Raw genomic sequence first — 16,824 nt, forward strand, 5'->3', positions numbered from 1 at the left:
AACAAAAAAAAGAAGGTAAAATCGTGCATCATTTCATAATTTTCCGTTCATAAATTGCCAAGAAAATAAAAAAAGTTGTGGTCCAAGAAACAAGAACGAGATGACTAATTTGGCCTCCACGGAATAACCTCCGTCCGATCAGTATCGGACGGCCCACACTGCATGGGAAAGGGTAGCTCCGACAGCTACGGAGCAACTACACAGGTGGGGACCACCTGGTCACTTCCTCCATCGACGCGTGTCGCCATTCCACCACTGCATTGTAAACAGAGAGCAATGTTTTTCTCTACCCATGTGCCCGTTACCCTATAAATATACTCTCTAGAGACATCAGAGGCAACCATGGCCCACAGGTGGGTGCAAGTGGACCCTGCTTCATCATATTATTATATTTTGGGTTACATGTCGCGTGTACACTGAGCGTGGATATTAACGTATGGATGGCGAAAGCCCCCCAGTATACCTTGCCACTTACAAACTGGTCCCACGGTGGGTTCCTCTTAACTCTAAATTCTCTCTCCACTAGGGTTAATTTCTCAGGAGGCGGGTAAAACTGAAATGGGTATTGAAAGTGATTGCTCCAGTAAAATCCAATGGGGCGATTCCTCCTCTTATTACTTTTTATGTGAGAAGAATTACTAGTGTTGTGGTAATGATAACAATAGAAAGAGAGGAGAAAGGCGATTCCTTTTTGTTTTCTTGAGGAGAAGATTTCTGATGATGGAGGCTTCAAAGCTACTGATAGCTTCGACCGTGATCTGCCTCGTGTTCGTCGGAGCATGGGCGGACGCCGGGGCCGAAGAGGAGGTCGTCGTCCAACACCTGGCGCCGGATTCGGCTCTGAAACTGGAATTGGAGCAGCTTAGGTCAAAAATCTCCGCCCTAGGTCAGCGCCGATTTCGAATTTAATTCTTGTTTAATTTTTTGTTTTTGTTATTGGACTAGAGTTTTGTTCTTATTCTAGGGTCTCTAGGGTTTTGAAGATGAAATAAAGGGGTTTTTTTTGCTTCAGAAAGTTGTTCCTTTCCTTGATTGGATTCAAAATTTACGTCTTATTTTCCTTTTTATTTCTTCACCTTCTGGATTTTTGGTGTCTGGAGAAGTTAAAGTTCTGTTCGTTTACAAATGTGCCTCCTTTTTGAAGACTTCCAAATAACGGTAAACTAGGTTGTAGTTTGGCTCTCGCAGTCAGATTAGATTTTGTTCTTTTGGGGTTTTCATTTAATTTAAACTACCAACTCCATTTCTTTGTTTTTTCTTGGTATTCTGTGATTATTTCTGAGCCGAGGAAACATGGTTTCGAATGATGATGTTTTTTTATTATTCCCGCCGTAGAAGCTAGCATTTTGGACAGAACGCGTGACCTGAAGAGCAAAGATGAGACTATCACACATTTGGAAATGATCATTGAAGAGAAGTCAAAAACACTTTTATCATTACAAAGCGAGATAGAATCAGTCCAGGTGACTCTACGGTGATACAGAGGCTCAATTATTCTGTTTGGTTGTTGCTATCCATCTTATGTTTTCCATATACTTTTGGTTGTCTAGAAGAAGGGAACTGGAGATGCAGAGGAGCTTGTTAAAAAGGCTCATGCCCGAGCTGGTGAACTTGAGAAGGAGGTCTGAAACATCAAATTGATTAGTCGTGATGTAATTGTAAGGATTTGCATGGTTGTGACGTAGATTCTCTGCACAGATGGCGAAACTTAGAAATGATATTGAGTTACAGAACAAAAGAAGAGTTGCTTTGGATGCTCAGGCTGGTGAAACTGAAAAGAAAGTGGGAGAACTTAATTTAAAATTGAAAAATGTAAGTCTAAACTTATGTCTGGATATCTTTGATGTTAACATCTGTTTACTACAGGTCTTCACTTATAATGTTGGTTTTCTGCAATGTGTCCTTCTACATGTATTCATTCTATCATCATTTAAACACAAATAACATCTTTTGTCTTCTTCTTTTCATGTCATACATCCAGCCTTTACAGTATAATTTGGTTAGAGCCATCTCTTGGAATGAAAACTGTTGCATAATGGAGCACTACTCTTGCATTCTATGGTTACAAGGCACATGGAACTAGGATGTTATAGTTAGATGCCATTGATTCATATATAGCTATTGGGGGAAAATATAGAGTTATTCACAGTTTTTGTCTGTAGCCGATAGTTGACCATATGTGTATTCAGTTCATCCATTGTTAGAGAAACAAAAATACTGGAGTTCCAGGGTGCGCAGGCCACAATGACAAGATGGAGTTTTAATCATTGTAATATTGGAAGTAAGTGTCTCCATAATTTACATGAGATCATGATTTGCAAAATATACTCAGCAACTGTTGTGGACCAATTAATTTAGGATAGTGGTCTGTTCATAGAAGGATAATTCTTCCAGATATGTGAACCTAGTAACGAAAGGCTTTGGAAAAACTGTGATGATAAAAAAAGGATGGTGAGGTGCATGAGGCTTCTATTGATGCGACATTTTGGGAGAGATAATTCTTTTAGATAAATGAACCTAGGTGTCCAAAGGCTTTGGAGAAGCATTTTAGGCCCATCTTTGACCACCTTGCAATTGGTGAATGATATAACACTTGATTATTAGTGTTATAATTTAGAAAGACATGGGTCGATACACTTTTTTTTCTTCTTTTTGGATCCTGTCAGATATCTGGTGGCTTTATGGATTTGATCCCAAATAAATCTTGACAAAAATCCTTCATGTTGTAAGCAGTAGATTTAGTTTCTTCCATACCACCTGTGCTAAAGTATTTTCTAGCATTTGAACTTAGTTAAGATTGATATATTTATTTCTTAACCAAGAATACTATGATCTTTTGCTTGATTATGTCGAAGATTTTTCCAATTTTTCTTATATACTTTCAAGTAAATGTTTGTTGAACATGTTATTTTGGTTGCCACAAGTTGCCATTGCTGGTTATATAATTTCTCCTTGTTATCTCTTATAGCTCCAGAAGATAAATGATGAACAAAAACGTAGAATTCAGAAAACTGAACATGCTCTTCATGTGGCAGAGGTTTGTGCTATCAACCACTATTATCACTTGGAAGTTTTACATTCTGACATTCATATTACTGTTGGTCTCTTCTTTAGGAAGAGCTTATGAGGGCACAGCTAGAAACAAGAGCTAAGTCAAAGGAGTTGTCTCAGGTAATAATACTTATAGATGAATGAAGTAGTATCACAGCCTTTGATTATTTTACAGTCTGTATCTTTTTTTTCAGAAATTGTAGTAAGTCCTTTATACCAGATTTTTTAACACACTTTCTTCTTGTAATATTCCTGGATTATCCAAGCTATACAAGAAGTAACGAACTGAGCAACATGTATCGTCCTGATCTTTGTTTTCAAGCCAACTTCGTTTCTTATCTTGTGTCTGTATCCTGTATAATAAATGTCCCAGAAATGTTTTACTGTTGCAGAAACAGTGCCTCATGATTATAAGTTCTTTTTACTGCCTTTATTTTCGTGTGGACCAGAATAGCTTCCTCTAATATACAGAATCTAGATGTTCATTACCTAGGTAAGGATAGTCTTTGCTTGATATCTGTTCAGGCTCTTAGACGTATAAATGGTGCTTCCTGTACAACTCCTTCAAGACGTAATTGTATGTATTTATTAGGTAGGGTCAAATGATGGTTTTACATGTTCCTCATTCTCACAATGGTAGTAGGTTGTTTTACTTTTCGATAAGATGGACTTGTGGAACCTGCAAGTTTACTTGATATTATATAATGAAATAATTCAGCAAAAAAAAAGTCAATTTCCATTTTGCTTACTTTACAGGCCCATGGAGCATGGTTACCACGTTGGTTTGCCGCTCATATCAATCGCTATCTGGTATGCATTATGTCGAAATGTTAGTTGGCATAGATGTTAAGCATCTGATGATAACTTTGATGGTAACATTTCAGGAACTTGCAGCAACCTACTGGAAGCATCATGCAAAACCTACATTGGACGTCTTCCTTCATAAGGTGTTTATATATTTGCATGAGAGCATCCTTCTGTATTACTTCTGTCACCCACCATTAATACAGGACACATGTTTTCTTTAACTTTAATCTGTAATCACATTCAACATTTATGTCTGAAATTTTTTTCAGGCATTGGAGAAATCAGCTCAGGCACAGAAACGGATGGAACCCCACTTGGAAATGGCCAAAAATGTATGTCATCAAAAGTTAAGGATCATTTTAATAATTATATTTACATGCTTTAGCAATTAAATTCTGTGCATGCTGGTTTATTGGAGAGTCTGCTGAATATGATACTTTGATATTCAATCTTTTATACAAACAATCACATGCTGAATTGCAGATGCACTTAAAACAGTTTATGTTTTATGTAATATTGTTAACTTTAATAATCATCCTTCTTCTATTTCTGTAGAAATGGATTCCTGCTATTAAAGAGCGATGGGTGATTCTTGCAACAAATGCTGAACCCTATGTGCACACTTTATCAGCTAAGACAGTCGAAGTGTATCACACTTCTAAAGATGCCATAGCTACACATGTAGTCAAAGTACAAGAACTGGGAGGTCCCTACTTCCAGGTACTTAATGTAATCTGTTTGATGGGAATACTGGATGTCCTTCTATTGACATTCTTTTATATACTCAATTTTTTGTTTTTAATAAATTACTTGTGCCACTATAATGTCCATGTGCTTCGGTTTTAGGCAGCCAAGAGGTTTTCTAAACCATATATCGATCAAGTCGCTACTATCACCAAACCTCATTTCAAGAAGGTGCAATTTGCTTTGAAACCCTACAAGAAACGTATAGTTCGTGCTTATGGAAAGTTTCATAAATCAGCAACAGTTTATCATCACCAGGTAATACTTGCACTTCTCGTTCTCTCCTAATTGGTGTGATCTGCTTATTTATTCTTAGTAAAGGTTTTATCTCTTGCCAAAAAAAAAATCTTATCCACTCATCATGATTACAAGCTTCCCAGTGTGTGAAAAGAAATAAGACAAAGGGCTGAAATTGCAGTGTGAGATATACACACATTTACACAGACATGTATGTTTATATATGAGAATAATAGTACCTCCCTGTGAATTTTGAATTCAACAATTCTGTATAAACAAAGCAAGAAGTTTCTACAGTTTTTCTGCTTTTTGTAAGCGAGCAAGTTCTTTGGAATAGCTATATCTGATAAACTGAAAAGCCAGCCCAGCTCATTAAAAGAATTGTTTACTGTACACATAAGAGAAAGACTATAGGATGCAACTCTTTACTTCATATGGAAGTAATTTTTTTTTTCCTTGTGATCATGCTGACAGGACGTAACCGTTGTCATCGTAATCATCACAGTTGACATCATTGATTCATTGTCGGTTCTCTCCTTGTTTGTTGTGCATTTCCCTATTATACATGCATTATTTTGATATTTCAAACTTCAAAGTACTTGTCCTTTAAATTTTTTCCTCTTATGAAGCAGGATTGTTAGCCACCCACAACTATGCATTACTCTCATTTGGATAATGTAGTTTCAAACTTTCAATTACTGCTCCATATTTATGTATGTTCCAATCCATGGTCCCCATTTATGTTGACTAGTTGAGCAGTAATTCGGACAAAGCCAACTATGCATTACTGCTCCATAATGCATAGTAATCCATATTGCAGTCCATATTACTGCTCAACACTAAAGCCAATCCAGTCCATATTACTGCTCCATAATGCATGGTAATACAAAAGCCTGTTGTTGCAGAACACTAAATGTTCAACACCATGCATTCTTTGTATAATGTAGTTTCAAACTTTCAATTACTGCTCCATATTTCTGTATGTTCCAATCCATGTTCCCCATTTATGTTGCCATGTTGCATGGTCTCTTGCCGTATTCTGCTTGTTCACTCTTCTTGTTGCATGCGCTGGTATGCGGGTACACAAGTAATGCATGTTGAACACTTGCCTGCATTGACATGAAATGTTTGATTGATAAGACTGAAGATTGTGTGGTAATTTGCTTTGTTATAAGGGATAAAGTCATGTGCTCTGCTTATGACCCATGAAGTCTTGCCTCATTTTTAAAATCTTCCATGAAAACAATTCCTAACTGATCAGTTTTGTTTCATTTTAGCACTGCACCAAGCTTAGGAACAATTTAAGCTTGCTCTATGCCCTTTCGCTGCTTTCATATGCTAATGTTTAAGATTTTTGCATGTCTAGAGATTCTAGTCTTAGGTTATGTGATGCGCAAATATGCATATCATGATCAATTTTATGGTTCTGTTTAATCTTATTGTAGGTCCAAGCTGGCATCCATGAACATTTAAAGAAATATGAATTAACAAAACCTCTTGCTACCAAAGAGCTGGTGTGGTTTATGGTATATCAGATTCTTCCTTTATGTCATCAGATATTTGAATTTCACATAATCATAAGTTTCATTGGTCAGCAATATAACAACGATTATATGGACATGCAGGCTTCTGCTTTGTTGGCTTTACCTATTTTCCTTGTATACAGATTCTTATCAGATATTCTTTGGTTGGTTTCTTTTGCATCTATATTTAATTTATTACTTTTATATTTTTTGATGGATAAGATATTTATTTACTTGTATCTACTTGTTAATGATCAGCTCTAAAAACACAAGAAAGCCAACACGAAATGCGCACGGAAGCCACACACACAGAAGGCCTAAGCGTAGACTTCCTGACAAGTAGAGTATGATAAAAATAAAATTATCAACGTTGTACTTCTTATATTCGAGGTAATATTCTTTGTCTCTTATGTGCCTTTATATCTCAAGCATGGTGAAACAGATGAAAAATTTTTAGATTATCATTTAAGGCTCTTAATTTTCATTATCCTTCTCATCAAATTGACTGATTTTGAAATAAAGGTTGACTAAAAAAATACTCTGTATCCTGTTGGTGGTATTGCTTTATGGGGATGACCACTATTGTGTTTGGTAGGTGGGTTTTTCATTTTAAAGAAGTAGACGGATGAAAATTTGTCTAGTAAAACGCTGATCAGTTTTAGTTTCCCTTTTTCATCAATGATTTTTAAAGTAAAGATTGACTTAATAATTCTATATCCTGTTATGTTATTGCTTTCTGGGGACAGCAGCTATAGTGTTTGGTAGTCCAATATCTAGGAAATATATATTTTAGTAAGGTTTGTTGTTTGGCATTTGTATAAACATTACCAAATATATTAGTAGTATAGCTACATAATCTTCAAGTAATCCTAAATGAAGCAACTTCTGTTAAATTGTTCTGTCCACAACTTTTTATTTCAGAAAGTGCTTCCTTTGGAGATTGGAACAATGGTAGAGAATTTTAAAGTTCGAGAAATGGAGATCTGTATTTGTTTGTTCATGTATGGTTGGATCAGATCCAAGTGAATTGAATAAAATTGGTTGGTGACTAAATTTTGAAGTTAAAACTTTGGCGATAAAGTGATGCTTTGATTCGACAGAGGAATGTAGATGTATTTATACAATGCCTAGCATATAACTGGTCCATGATGCTTTTTGGAAAAGGCCATCATGTGTTTGATCAAATATGCTGTTTCAATTTATCCGTTAGGGTGTCATTATTAGCATAGTCAGGAATCTGATGAAAGTAATTTCAGGTAGAGTGACTATACTCTTCAAAAAGTAGAAGTTATAAAATTAATCTTATAAATTAAGCAAAATGATTATGCCACGTGTTGAAGTTATAATATCTGTTAGCTGGGAATCTGTATAGTGAAGAAAGATAGGGGAATCAGTTGAATAGGTCTGCGAGTAACAGTTGGAAGAAAGAATTTAATACCAGTACAGAACATTAATCCAGTACAATATGACAGTACACATATTTTCATGTGTTACCATTTACTTTGGTATGGTTAGTGTACTGTTCCCTGGTATCAAGATCAGACCGACAAAGACTGGTCAATATCCCTTCAGTATTTAAATCCTTTATCTGAAGTTATTATGACCTTGGTTTTGGTTATAACTTTTATTTTTGGAGTTCTTGATAGATATTGGGGAGGTTCAGGTGCAAAAAGAGAAATAAGTGTTATTTGAGTATGATGAGCAGTAAAAGAAATTTTGTGAAATTTGGGCTCTCACTCTCTCTCTCTATCTCTCTTTCTCTCTCTCTCTCTCACACACACACACACTGTGGTATGCTATGTAAGCACATTTTTTTGGGGAGTGTACAGTTGGTTTGATGAGAGTCTTGTCAGTACTTATGTCTTGTGGATTTGTTTTTGTTGAGGAAATTGTAGACAAACCCCTGGAATCATGCTTATAGCTTATGCTATGCAAAAGGTTAAGGAGACAAGAAACCATGATTTGATATTTGATAATTAAACATCTAGTAAAGCAATCTATTCCCATGTAAATTACCTGCTATATGTTGTTGATTTTTACTTCAGTTGTAGACTATTTCTTTTTTCTATGCAACTGATTCTGCAAGTATTGCATGTACACATACATACTTGGTGATACTTTTTCTAAAAACACTTAGTGTTCCCAAAATAATTTCTTTCATGTCTTGAGAACTTCAGAAGTGACAGCCAAAAATCAGTCATGACATGATCTGAAGGTCAACGACAGTTTTTTTTGTCTGCATGTCATTTGATCATAAGTTCGACAAACAAGTCAATTTGCATTTTCATGCTTGTTTTGTTGTGTTGATTGGATTCTATGTACAGCATATTTATGATTGTCGTTTATCTAATCATGCACATCTAATATCTATGCAAAAATTCAGAGTTAGTAGTTGTGATCAATGGCCATGAATTATTCTTATGAGGGTGTAGAGGAGTTCTTTTTTTTGTGGCTAACAATTACTCCATTCTATTCAGATGGCCTCTGCTCCTAGTTCGCCTCAAACCTTTCTTGTAGTCGCTGTGATCTGCAGTGGTAAACTCTTAGGCTTCGAGTCACCTTCTGTGAGAAAAAAAGCTGAACAATCATACATTGCAAAATTTTGTAGCAAAAATGGTATTGTGTATGAAGTGTTTTGTTATTTTACCTTTTATATGCTGCTTTAAATCAATTTGTGGTGTTGGAATATTTAAACTTCTACATGCCAAAATTTACACTTATATCAGATTGCTCAACATTTTTCTTGATGGGTTTCCTTCTTCTTGGGGTGTTTGATAGCCTTCATTTCCCTCCCTTTGCATTAACTAATGCATTACCAATATATATATATGCATTTAGCTATGTGATGCAACACAAAATGCAGATGCATCTCAGTGCATCATTCTTTCACATTGCAAATGTATACTGTCACAGATTACTTTGTAATTGCAAAAAACATTAGCTAGTGTTGATGTGTTTTATTGAGACAGCATCTTGATATATTATTGTTCATCTTACATCTGATGAAATCTCCCTTTGGATACCATTGATCCATGCAAAGGTGTATCTAATTAGCATATAAATGGAGAAGCTTTAGCTATTCAACTCCCAAATCTTGTATAAAGATATGATGGGTCACTTTGAGGCCTCGAAAGATATATTTTTAGTGATCATGAGGTCCTTGAAATCAGCATCATCATTCACCCTTCTATGACCCACTCTCCAATATCGACCTCCCTGGTGGTCCTGTGCACCTCCTCAGAGAAATCTCTCTCTCTCTCTCTCTCTCTCTCTTTGATTTCTAATTGCACTTAATAAAGAAACTAAAACCATCAGTTTTTCCATCTAATGTTTCAATCAAGTGTGGCAGAAGAACACGAAATCTCACAAAAGATCGCCAACAGTACAACTATCTAATGGTGCAGTTCTCAACGAGAAACTTCTCTTGCCTCTCCTTCAGTAAGGAGACCAGAAAACATCGAGCTCCGTGGCAGAGTCCATACTATGGTACCTGACATCAGAGCCAAATCCGCCATCCATGGCTCCCACGAAACCGTTGGCAATGGCCGACGAAGGCGGCGGCTCAGCCACCCCCAGTGGCTGGAATAGAGGAACTGGCATCGCTGCCGGTGCCGGCGGCGGTGGCAGGGCGCCCAGATTCAGCTTCATACCTGCGAGGGTGAAGCCTCCTCCTCCTCCTCCATGGTAGCTGAGCTGTGGTTGGATCGTTGAGGTCGGGCCATGGCTGTCTCTGGCGAACCTCGACAACTCCATCAGCTCATTCTGGATGAGAGAAGGCGTCGAGACAGGCCCCAACTCGACATAATAAGGGTTGGCTCGCGGCTGGCTCGGCGGGTACTTCTTCCCGGAAGAACTACTCTTCATGAACACACGGCAGACGACCCACTCATCCTGTCACAGGTGCAAATGCTATTCCTATCAATTTCATATCCTTCAGCGAAAGATCACACTCTTCCTAATAATCCATGGATGATGATCAAAACACAGTAAATGTATGACCTTGATGTATTTTGAGGCAAGCTCGGAGTGGAGACGATATTCGTGCATGATCCAGTTGGTCTTCTCCCCTCTCGGAGCTCTCCCTTTGTAGAACACCAACGTCTTCTTCATCCCCACCAGCTCTGAGGTGCTGCTGTCGAAGATCTCCTTGTCTTTCCCTGTCGTCTTCCAGTAGCCGGCGTTGGTGGCTCGGTTGGTTCTGACCCCGCTCGGGTACTTGCGGTCCCGCAAGCTGAAGAAATACCATTCCTTTTCCCCCAGCTTCGCTTTCTCTGATCACAGGTTCAATCAGTTGGTACCGTTCCTTTAAATCTACTACATATCAGCACATCATCGAGATGTTTACCAGGGAGATCCCATGGCTCGGACTTGGTGAGGTCGACCTCCGCGATTGCTCTCGCATGGAAGTCCGCCTCAGTGATCTTGTGGGTGAGGTAGTGGGTGATCAGCTCTTCGTCGGTGGGATGGAACCTAAACCCAGGCGGCAACTGCTGCTCCTCCTCCTCAACTCTTCCTTCCATATCTTCCCTTGGTTTGTTTGCAGGCGGCAACGCAGCCTTGGAATGGAGACCACCTTCAATATATACCTTGTGCTATATTGATGACAACAAAGTAGAACCTAAAACAGGGAGGTGGACGGGGAAGGCGGCAAGGGAGCTGCAAGTCCTCCTCCTCACCACGACGAGGACGCGTTGTGTGGTGGTGGAGCTCTTACCAACCGCCCGAGGGCTTCACACACAAGCTGCTTACGTGCTCATCCGGACAAAAGACCATGGATGGTGACCGCTTGTCCCCCCTCCTGTTCTCTGCAAATTCCACTTGTGTCGCCACCCTTCGTTCGTTCATCAGCAGTCATCCAAACTCTCATCTTTCTCTCTCTAGCTTGCTCTGCACATACACTTTGGTCTGCTTATAATCTGTGGGGATCAGTCGATGCGACCAAACCGTGGACGCAACCAGAGGTGGTACGTAACCGAGACGAGATCTCCAGCCGACATGGTGACACGTAGGTCAGCGACACGACACGCCACGCCACGCGGGGGGCGGGGAAGGGCCCCACGCGCTCCTCGGCCCCGTAGCTGGAGCCAGCAACTCGTTTGAGTCCACGTCGGCCCGGTCCCACCCGACGTCACGAGGCTTGACCGGGGAGCAGACCGTCGGGCGAGCCGCCGGGTCGGGGTCTCCCCACGCGCCAACCGCCGCGACTATTCCAGCGGAGATGATTTGTGGGTGTGAAGTCTCCTTTGGATTCTTTGCATGCTCAAATTCTTAAGCCCATCAATAATTGTTTGTTCCTATTTGTTGATCGAGAGTAGAGGATTAAATAATGCTCATATGAAAATATGTACAGATCAGAGGTTTCGTTTGGGTTGTCTTGAAGTTTCCATCGGACTAAAAACTAGAAGAAAAGGTTAGAATACAGCAGCAAGACTCATTCGGTCATGCAATCAGTATCTTCGAGCATTAGAGGTTATGTTTGGTTGTCGTGAAGTTTCCATTGGACTAAAACTAGAGATAAGGTAAGAGAATACAGCAAGAATCATCCTGTCATGCTGTCTGTTTCTTGCTCCAAGGAGTCTTTCTTCATGATTGATTATTTTGTTGTTTTGGTATCAAATGATGTACAGTCAAATGCCCTCAGAAACATATCATATATGCACAGTTAAACTTGAGTTGATTTAACCGGAGTTACTATGGGAACTCTGTTATTGAGTAAGCTTAAACATTTAGTCTTTCAACTCTATAGTATGAACAATCGATGTATCTTTGTAGTTTCTGGATTAGAGATTATAGAAAACCATTTGTGCACATTTTAGAGAGCATAAGTGCAATGAAAAAGTTATACATGTATACATACAGTAACAGCAGCATTAAGAATTAGCTCAAAATCGGAAAGTGGAAGCAAATCTAAAGCTGTAAACTAACTCAGACAGAGATACAATCATGTCCTGCAATGAAGAGGGATGTAAGGTGCCTTCAATTTTTTGATGTCGTATTTGCTGAGACCAGCTTGATTGAAGCTCCTACTGTGATGCACGAGAACGATCGCACAGCTTATTTTGGTGGTGGATCTGCTCAAGAAAATTTCAAGAACTGGAGCGATCATCCGCCCTTTTCGGTATAGCAGTGCGAGGATCTTTTGTTTCAAGAAATCAGGGATTGTTTCGAGCGATTCGAACCCATCAACATTCTTTGTGAGGGCCTCTCGGCAGAGAGAAACTAGATGAGGAGGCGAACAAATGTACCGTGGCTGATGAGTCAGCACGGCTTGATTCACGGGTCGATGTCGGAAGTCTTCGATTGTCTGAGCTGGTTGCCGAGGTCGAGAAGCTGGTAGGTGGCTCTTGTTCGAGACGTTGGTTGATGGCTCTCCGTCAGGATCCTGGTCGGTGCGTCGACGAGAGGCAATCTCTCTCTCGAGATGATCTTGAGGGATGGTGGCTCTCTTGCACAGAAGGTCCCGTCGGGTGGTTACCGATTGTGGCCCCTCGACCAGTAAGTTAGTGTAGGGTTTTACTTTACTTTTCTCTTCCCCCTGGATCGGATGCTGGCCAGGGGCTCTTATACTACTGTACGAGGGTCGGTTATATGCGGGTTTAGCGTGATGATGAATCCTCGAGGGGTAAGATGGTACCTTTGTACGACCGTTGTCTCGGACTTATCGGGACAGGACGTACTGAACGGTGTCTTAGTACGATTGCTGGCTCGGTGCATGAGGGTGCTTCTCTTGCTGACTTGGCTGTGGTGTGATGTGGCATCAATTGTGACATGACCTGGGCCCGAAATATATCTTATCAGCTTCTTCCGCGACCTCCCAAACGATCTCTATCGCATCAGTGAATGTGTTCGTCAATTCTTGTTTATGTAGCTTGACATGCCCGCATTGGATCTTCAAGCTTATCATCTTTGTGGCTGATAGGTATCGATCGGATTCCGCTCATTCTTTTTGGTCCGATCTGGTGAGAGCGGAACCCACCTGTGGTCTTCCAAAAGAAGAAGAAGGCCTCGTAGCGGACTCCTCACCAAACATCTTCACATCATCAGTAGCCTTGCGATGCCATCCCCGCATGCTGTAAAGGTTTTCATTCGTTAGTTATCTATCCGATATAAAAACCCGTCTAATATGTTATTGTTATATGAAAAATTTTAATATCAAAATATTAAAATCAAATAAACGTATAATATATATTTTTTGATCCTATTCAAAAAGTATTTATTTGGTGTATAGGTGTGCTGGATCCAAAAATTATAATGATGTCGATTTATAAAAAAAAATTAGATTCATCTTCATCTATTTCGAGCAAAAGTAAACTGTGCACGATAAATAAATAATTAGGAGAGTTAAGTTATTTTTTAAGGAATTTTATTACTTTCTTTCTAGTATTCATAATCGTAATAATAATCCAATCATATCTATATTTTATCTTACCTAAATCACATAATCTAATATTCATCTACTTTGGTCTACTAATTATTATACTACTATTATAAGTATAAAAATCATGACCAAATAATTATAAACATAAAAATTATAATATGCTACTATTATACAAAAATTAAAATTAAATAATGATATATCAAATTTATGATACATACCTTTCGATGCTCCTTAAAAAGTTATTATCTGATTTGTATGCACATCATCATATTCAAAAGCTATAATGATATCAATATGTAAGGAGAATTAGACTCGTCTTCTTCTCTCTTATAAAAGAGAAGAAAAAAATTTATAATCTTCATATTGTGTCCTTAGAAAGTCTTATCTCTTTATATACAAGAGGATCTACAATAAGTAATTAGGTGAGTTTCTCTCATCAAAATTATCTTCTAAATTTTTTTACGATAATTAATTTTTTTTATTAATCGATAATCATAATCAAAATTCAATCATATCTATAATATATCTTACATAATTAGATAAGATAATAATACTAAATTCTCGCGATACCTCGAAAACCCTAACGTTGGGTGGTTAGGAAGCTGATCGTTGGTGGGGGAATACTTTGGTGGCACTTCTCCGGAAGCGGAGGAGGCACGAAGCTCATCGGCACCTATAAAGCTGCTCGCCGCTGCTAGGTTAGAAGCTTCCGGCGGGAAATTGCCAATGAAGAGAGAGAGAGACAACAAGTTAGGGACGTTTGCACACACACAAGTATACACGAGTGTGATCCAACGGTCATCGTTAGAAGCTTGTGGTGATCACAGTTTTTGCACGGTCAGATTTGAAGAAGAAACGAACGCATAGATTCTATGCGGAGACAGTTTAATTTAATTGGAAAAGAGAATTTAGTTTGACAGTTGCTACCGTTATGACCAAATGAACACATAATAATAACACTACTCATAAATGTTATATATAGGAAATAGAAAATACCCTTAATTTCTCCTACGAAATATATTCCAAATTGTGCCACATGCATTACGTTAGGGTCAAAATCAACAATGGACGAGATGACACACCGTTTTGACTTCTTCCCATAATTATAATTGTGTGATTGTTCCAATTTCAAACGTTTTGTTTTTTTATCTTAGATGAATACATCGGTGCAAGAATATGCTTTACCTGTTTATGATGCATTAGATACTTCAAATGTTAATCTATTAGATAGATGTAACACTTGAGAGTATATATTTTTCTTAATTAGGGCATATTGATGTTTTAGGCGAATGTATCATGTGTGGGGAGATGTTTTGCCCAATTATAATATATTAAGTGCTTCATATGCTTATGTCATATTTGTAGTGCATCGGGTGCTTTAAATTCTTATCTTTTGGGCCAATGAATCATCTATAGGGAGATGTTTTATCATTAGGGTAAGTTGAGCAATTCAGATGTTTAGTTGTCCTCAATATGACAATGTTAATATGACAATTCATCTTTCTTAAGCTTATCATGATATGATTTATGATTACTAAGGAGCTTTAATCTAAACACAGGAGATGATTTGATTAGAGATGAAGTTTTGACATATTTACAAAGTCTTCGTTACGACGATTCATTTTTCGATAAGAATTTTTCGATACTCAAGTTATCGATATTCATTCATATCGAGCAAGAAATAATAATGATAATTAAAAAATTTAAAAAGTATTCTACGAATATACTTACAGAGATCTCCTTTTATATTAATTAAGAGGAGAATTTTTTTAGATTTTATACAGATATGGGTACAATATTATTTTCTAACTGAGTGTATGGAGACTATGTATTGCTTCCCGATTGAGCAATATCTTCCGAGCTTTCCTACTACAACTTTCAACAAAAAAAATAAACGCACACCAAATGTCAACACCAAAGTATTGACCTCATCAAAAGTTTCATTCCCTTCCCCTCCTCTCTCTCTCTCTCTCTCTCTCTCTCTCTCTCTCTCTATATATATATATATATATATATATATATATATATATATATATATATATATATATATATATATATGGGGTCGGCATCCAATTCACCAACTTCATCTCTTGTATTTGTTCTCCCTCTTCCTCATCTTCCACTGCTCTCCATCCCTCGTCGGAGCTTCTTAATCTCCCTCTCGATTTCCTTGTGTTTGTATTGTACTTGCTAACTAGAGAAGGGACATGGGCTGCACCCAAAGCTCAAGCAAGGCGTCACCGCCGAAGGACTGCGTGCGGGTGATCCACATGACCGGCTACGTGGAGGACGTGAAGGCGCCGGTGACGGTGGCCCAGATCAGGAGGAGGAGTCCTCCCAAGGACGCGCTCTACTCCTCCGACTACCTCACCACCTTCGGCTCCAACCCGCTCCGGCCCGACGATCAGCTCCAGCCGGGCCGCGTCTACTTCCTCCTTCCCCAGGACGTCATCCGCTCCGAGACCTCCGCCGTCGATGTCGCCAACCTCATGAACCGCCTCGTCGCCGCCGCCAAGAAGCGCGGCTCGGCCCCGCCAGTCGTCACCCTACCGAGCCGGTCGCGGCCCCCGGCGTGGAAGCCGAACCTCGACTCGATCGAGGAGCAGCCGAACGACAGCGACATCGAGTCGAACAGCGGGAACAACAGTTTCTGGTCGTCCTCCAGGGAAACGTGAAAGACCGGCAAAGGAAGCAACTTTCTCTCTTTGAAGCCAACATTATACTGAGGTAGGCCATTGAATCGGAACAAAGAACATTCCATTCTTAAATCTTTTCTGTTGTTTCATCAAACTTAATCAATCCAAGCAAAGCTGAGCATGACCAATCTGACATGATCGTATCGAGCTTTCACCCGCGCGACAGCGATATCAGAATCTATGTTCTTGAGTTCTGATCCCAACCACCCATGAAAAGAAAGATAGTGTGTCATCTAGGCTTCACGTGAAGCATATGGTTTGCGTGACAGTAGATTACTGTGTTCTTAGCTGTCTTCTTTCATCAAAGCTGCGACCTTAATCTGCACCTTTTTCTTACCATGACCAGTTTGGTAGCAACCAGGAACGAGCAGAAGATGCAGCAGCAAGA

At 39.1% G+C, this 16,824-nt stretch overlaps 2 protein-coding genes across 3 annotated transcripts; one reads left to right on the forward strand and one right to left on the reverse strand.

The window, feature by feature from the left end:
* The first annotated feature begins 633 nt into the window (after positions 1-633).
* Positions 634-9,082, forward strand: LOC103986684 (uncharacterized). Of its 2 annotated transcripts, none has more exons than XM_009404763.3 (15): positions 634-886; positions 1,336-1,463; positions 1,554-1,622; positions 1,699-1,812; positions 2,969-3,037; positions 3,115-3,171; positions 3,808-3,861; positions 3,936-3,998; positions 4,128-4,190; positions 4,414-4,578; positions 4,705-4,860; positions 6,285-6,365; positions 6,465-6,526; positions 6,621-6,752; positions 8,840-9,082. In XM_009404763.3, the coding sequence occupies exons 1-14, from the start codon at positions 718-720 to the stop codon at positions 6,703-6,705; spliced, it is 1,335 nt and encodes a 444-aa protein (XP_009403038.2). In that variant the 5' UTR covers positions 634-717; the 3' UTR covers positions 6,706-6,752; positions 8,840-9,082. The 2 variants fall into 2 exon arrangements, with proteins under 2 accessions (XP_009403038.2, XP_009403036.2); XM_009404761.3 differs by having other exon boundaries at positions 636-886; positions 1,551-1,622.
* Positions 9,083-9,656: 574 nt separating this feature from the next.
* Positions 9,657-11,024, reverse strand: LOC135641666 (NAC domain-containing protein 92-like). Its single transcript, XM_065157250.1, has 3 exons — positions 10,708-11,024; positions 10,362-10,633; positions 9,657-10,253 (listed from the first exon to the last, which is right to left on the reverse strand). The coding sequence occupies exons 1-3, from the start codon at positions 10,880-10,882 to the stop codon at positions 9,798-9,800; spliced, it is 903 nt and encodes a 300-aa protein (XP_065013322.1). The 5' UTR covers positions 10,883-11,024; the 3' UTR covers positions 9,657-9,797.
* Positions 11,025-16,824: the final 5,800 nt, after the last annotated feature.

Source organism: Musa acuminata, chromosome BXJ3-6 (assembly GCF_036884655.1).
Source record: "Musa acuminata AAA Group cultivar baxijiao chromosome BXJ3-6, Cavendish_Baxijiao_AAA, whole genome shotgun sequence".
Taxonomy (NCBI): domain Eukaryota; kingdom Viridiplantae; phylum Streptophyta; class Magnoliopsida; order Zingiberales; family Musaceae; genus Musa; species Musa acuminata.

Coding starts and splice junctions, on each gene's coding strand:
- LOC103986684 (XM_009404761.3), top strand. CDS start 718: ATGATGGAGGCTTCAAAGCTACTGATAGCTTCGACCGTGATCTGCCTC. Junction 887..1,335: donor GTCAAAAATCTCCGCCCTAG/GTCAGCGCCGAT, acceptor TTCCCGCCGTAG/AAGCTAGCATTTTGGACAGA. Junction 1,813..2,968: donor TTAATTTAAAATTGAAAAAT/GTAAGTCTAAAC, acceptor TATCTCTTATAG/CTCCAGAAGATAAATGATGA.
- LOC135641666 (XM_065157250.1), bottom strand. CDS start 10,882: ATGGAAGGAAGAGTTGAGGAGGAGGAGCAGCAGTTGCCGCCTGGGTTT. Junction 10,634..10,707: donor CGAGCCATGGGATCTCCCTG/GTAAACATCTCG, acceptor ACCTGTGATCAG/AGAAAGCGAAGCTGGGGGAA. Junction 10,254..10,361: donor TTGCCTCAAAATACATCAAG/GTCATACATTTA, acceptor CACCTGTGACAG/GATGAGTGGGTCGTCTGCCG.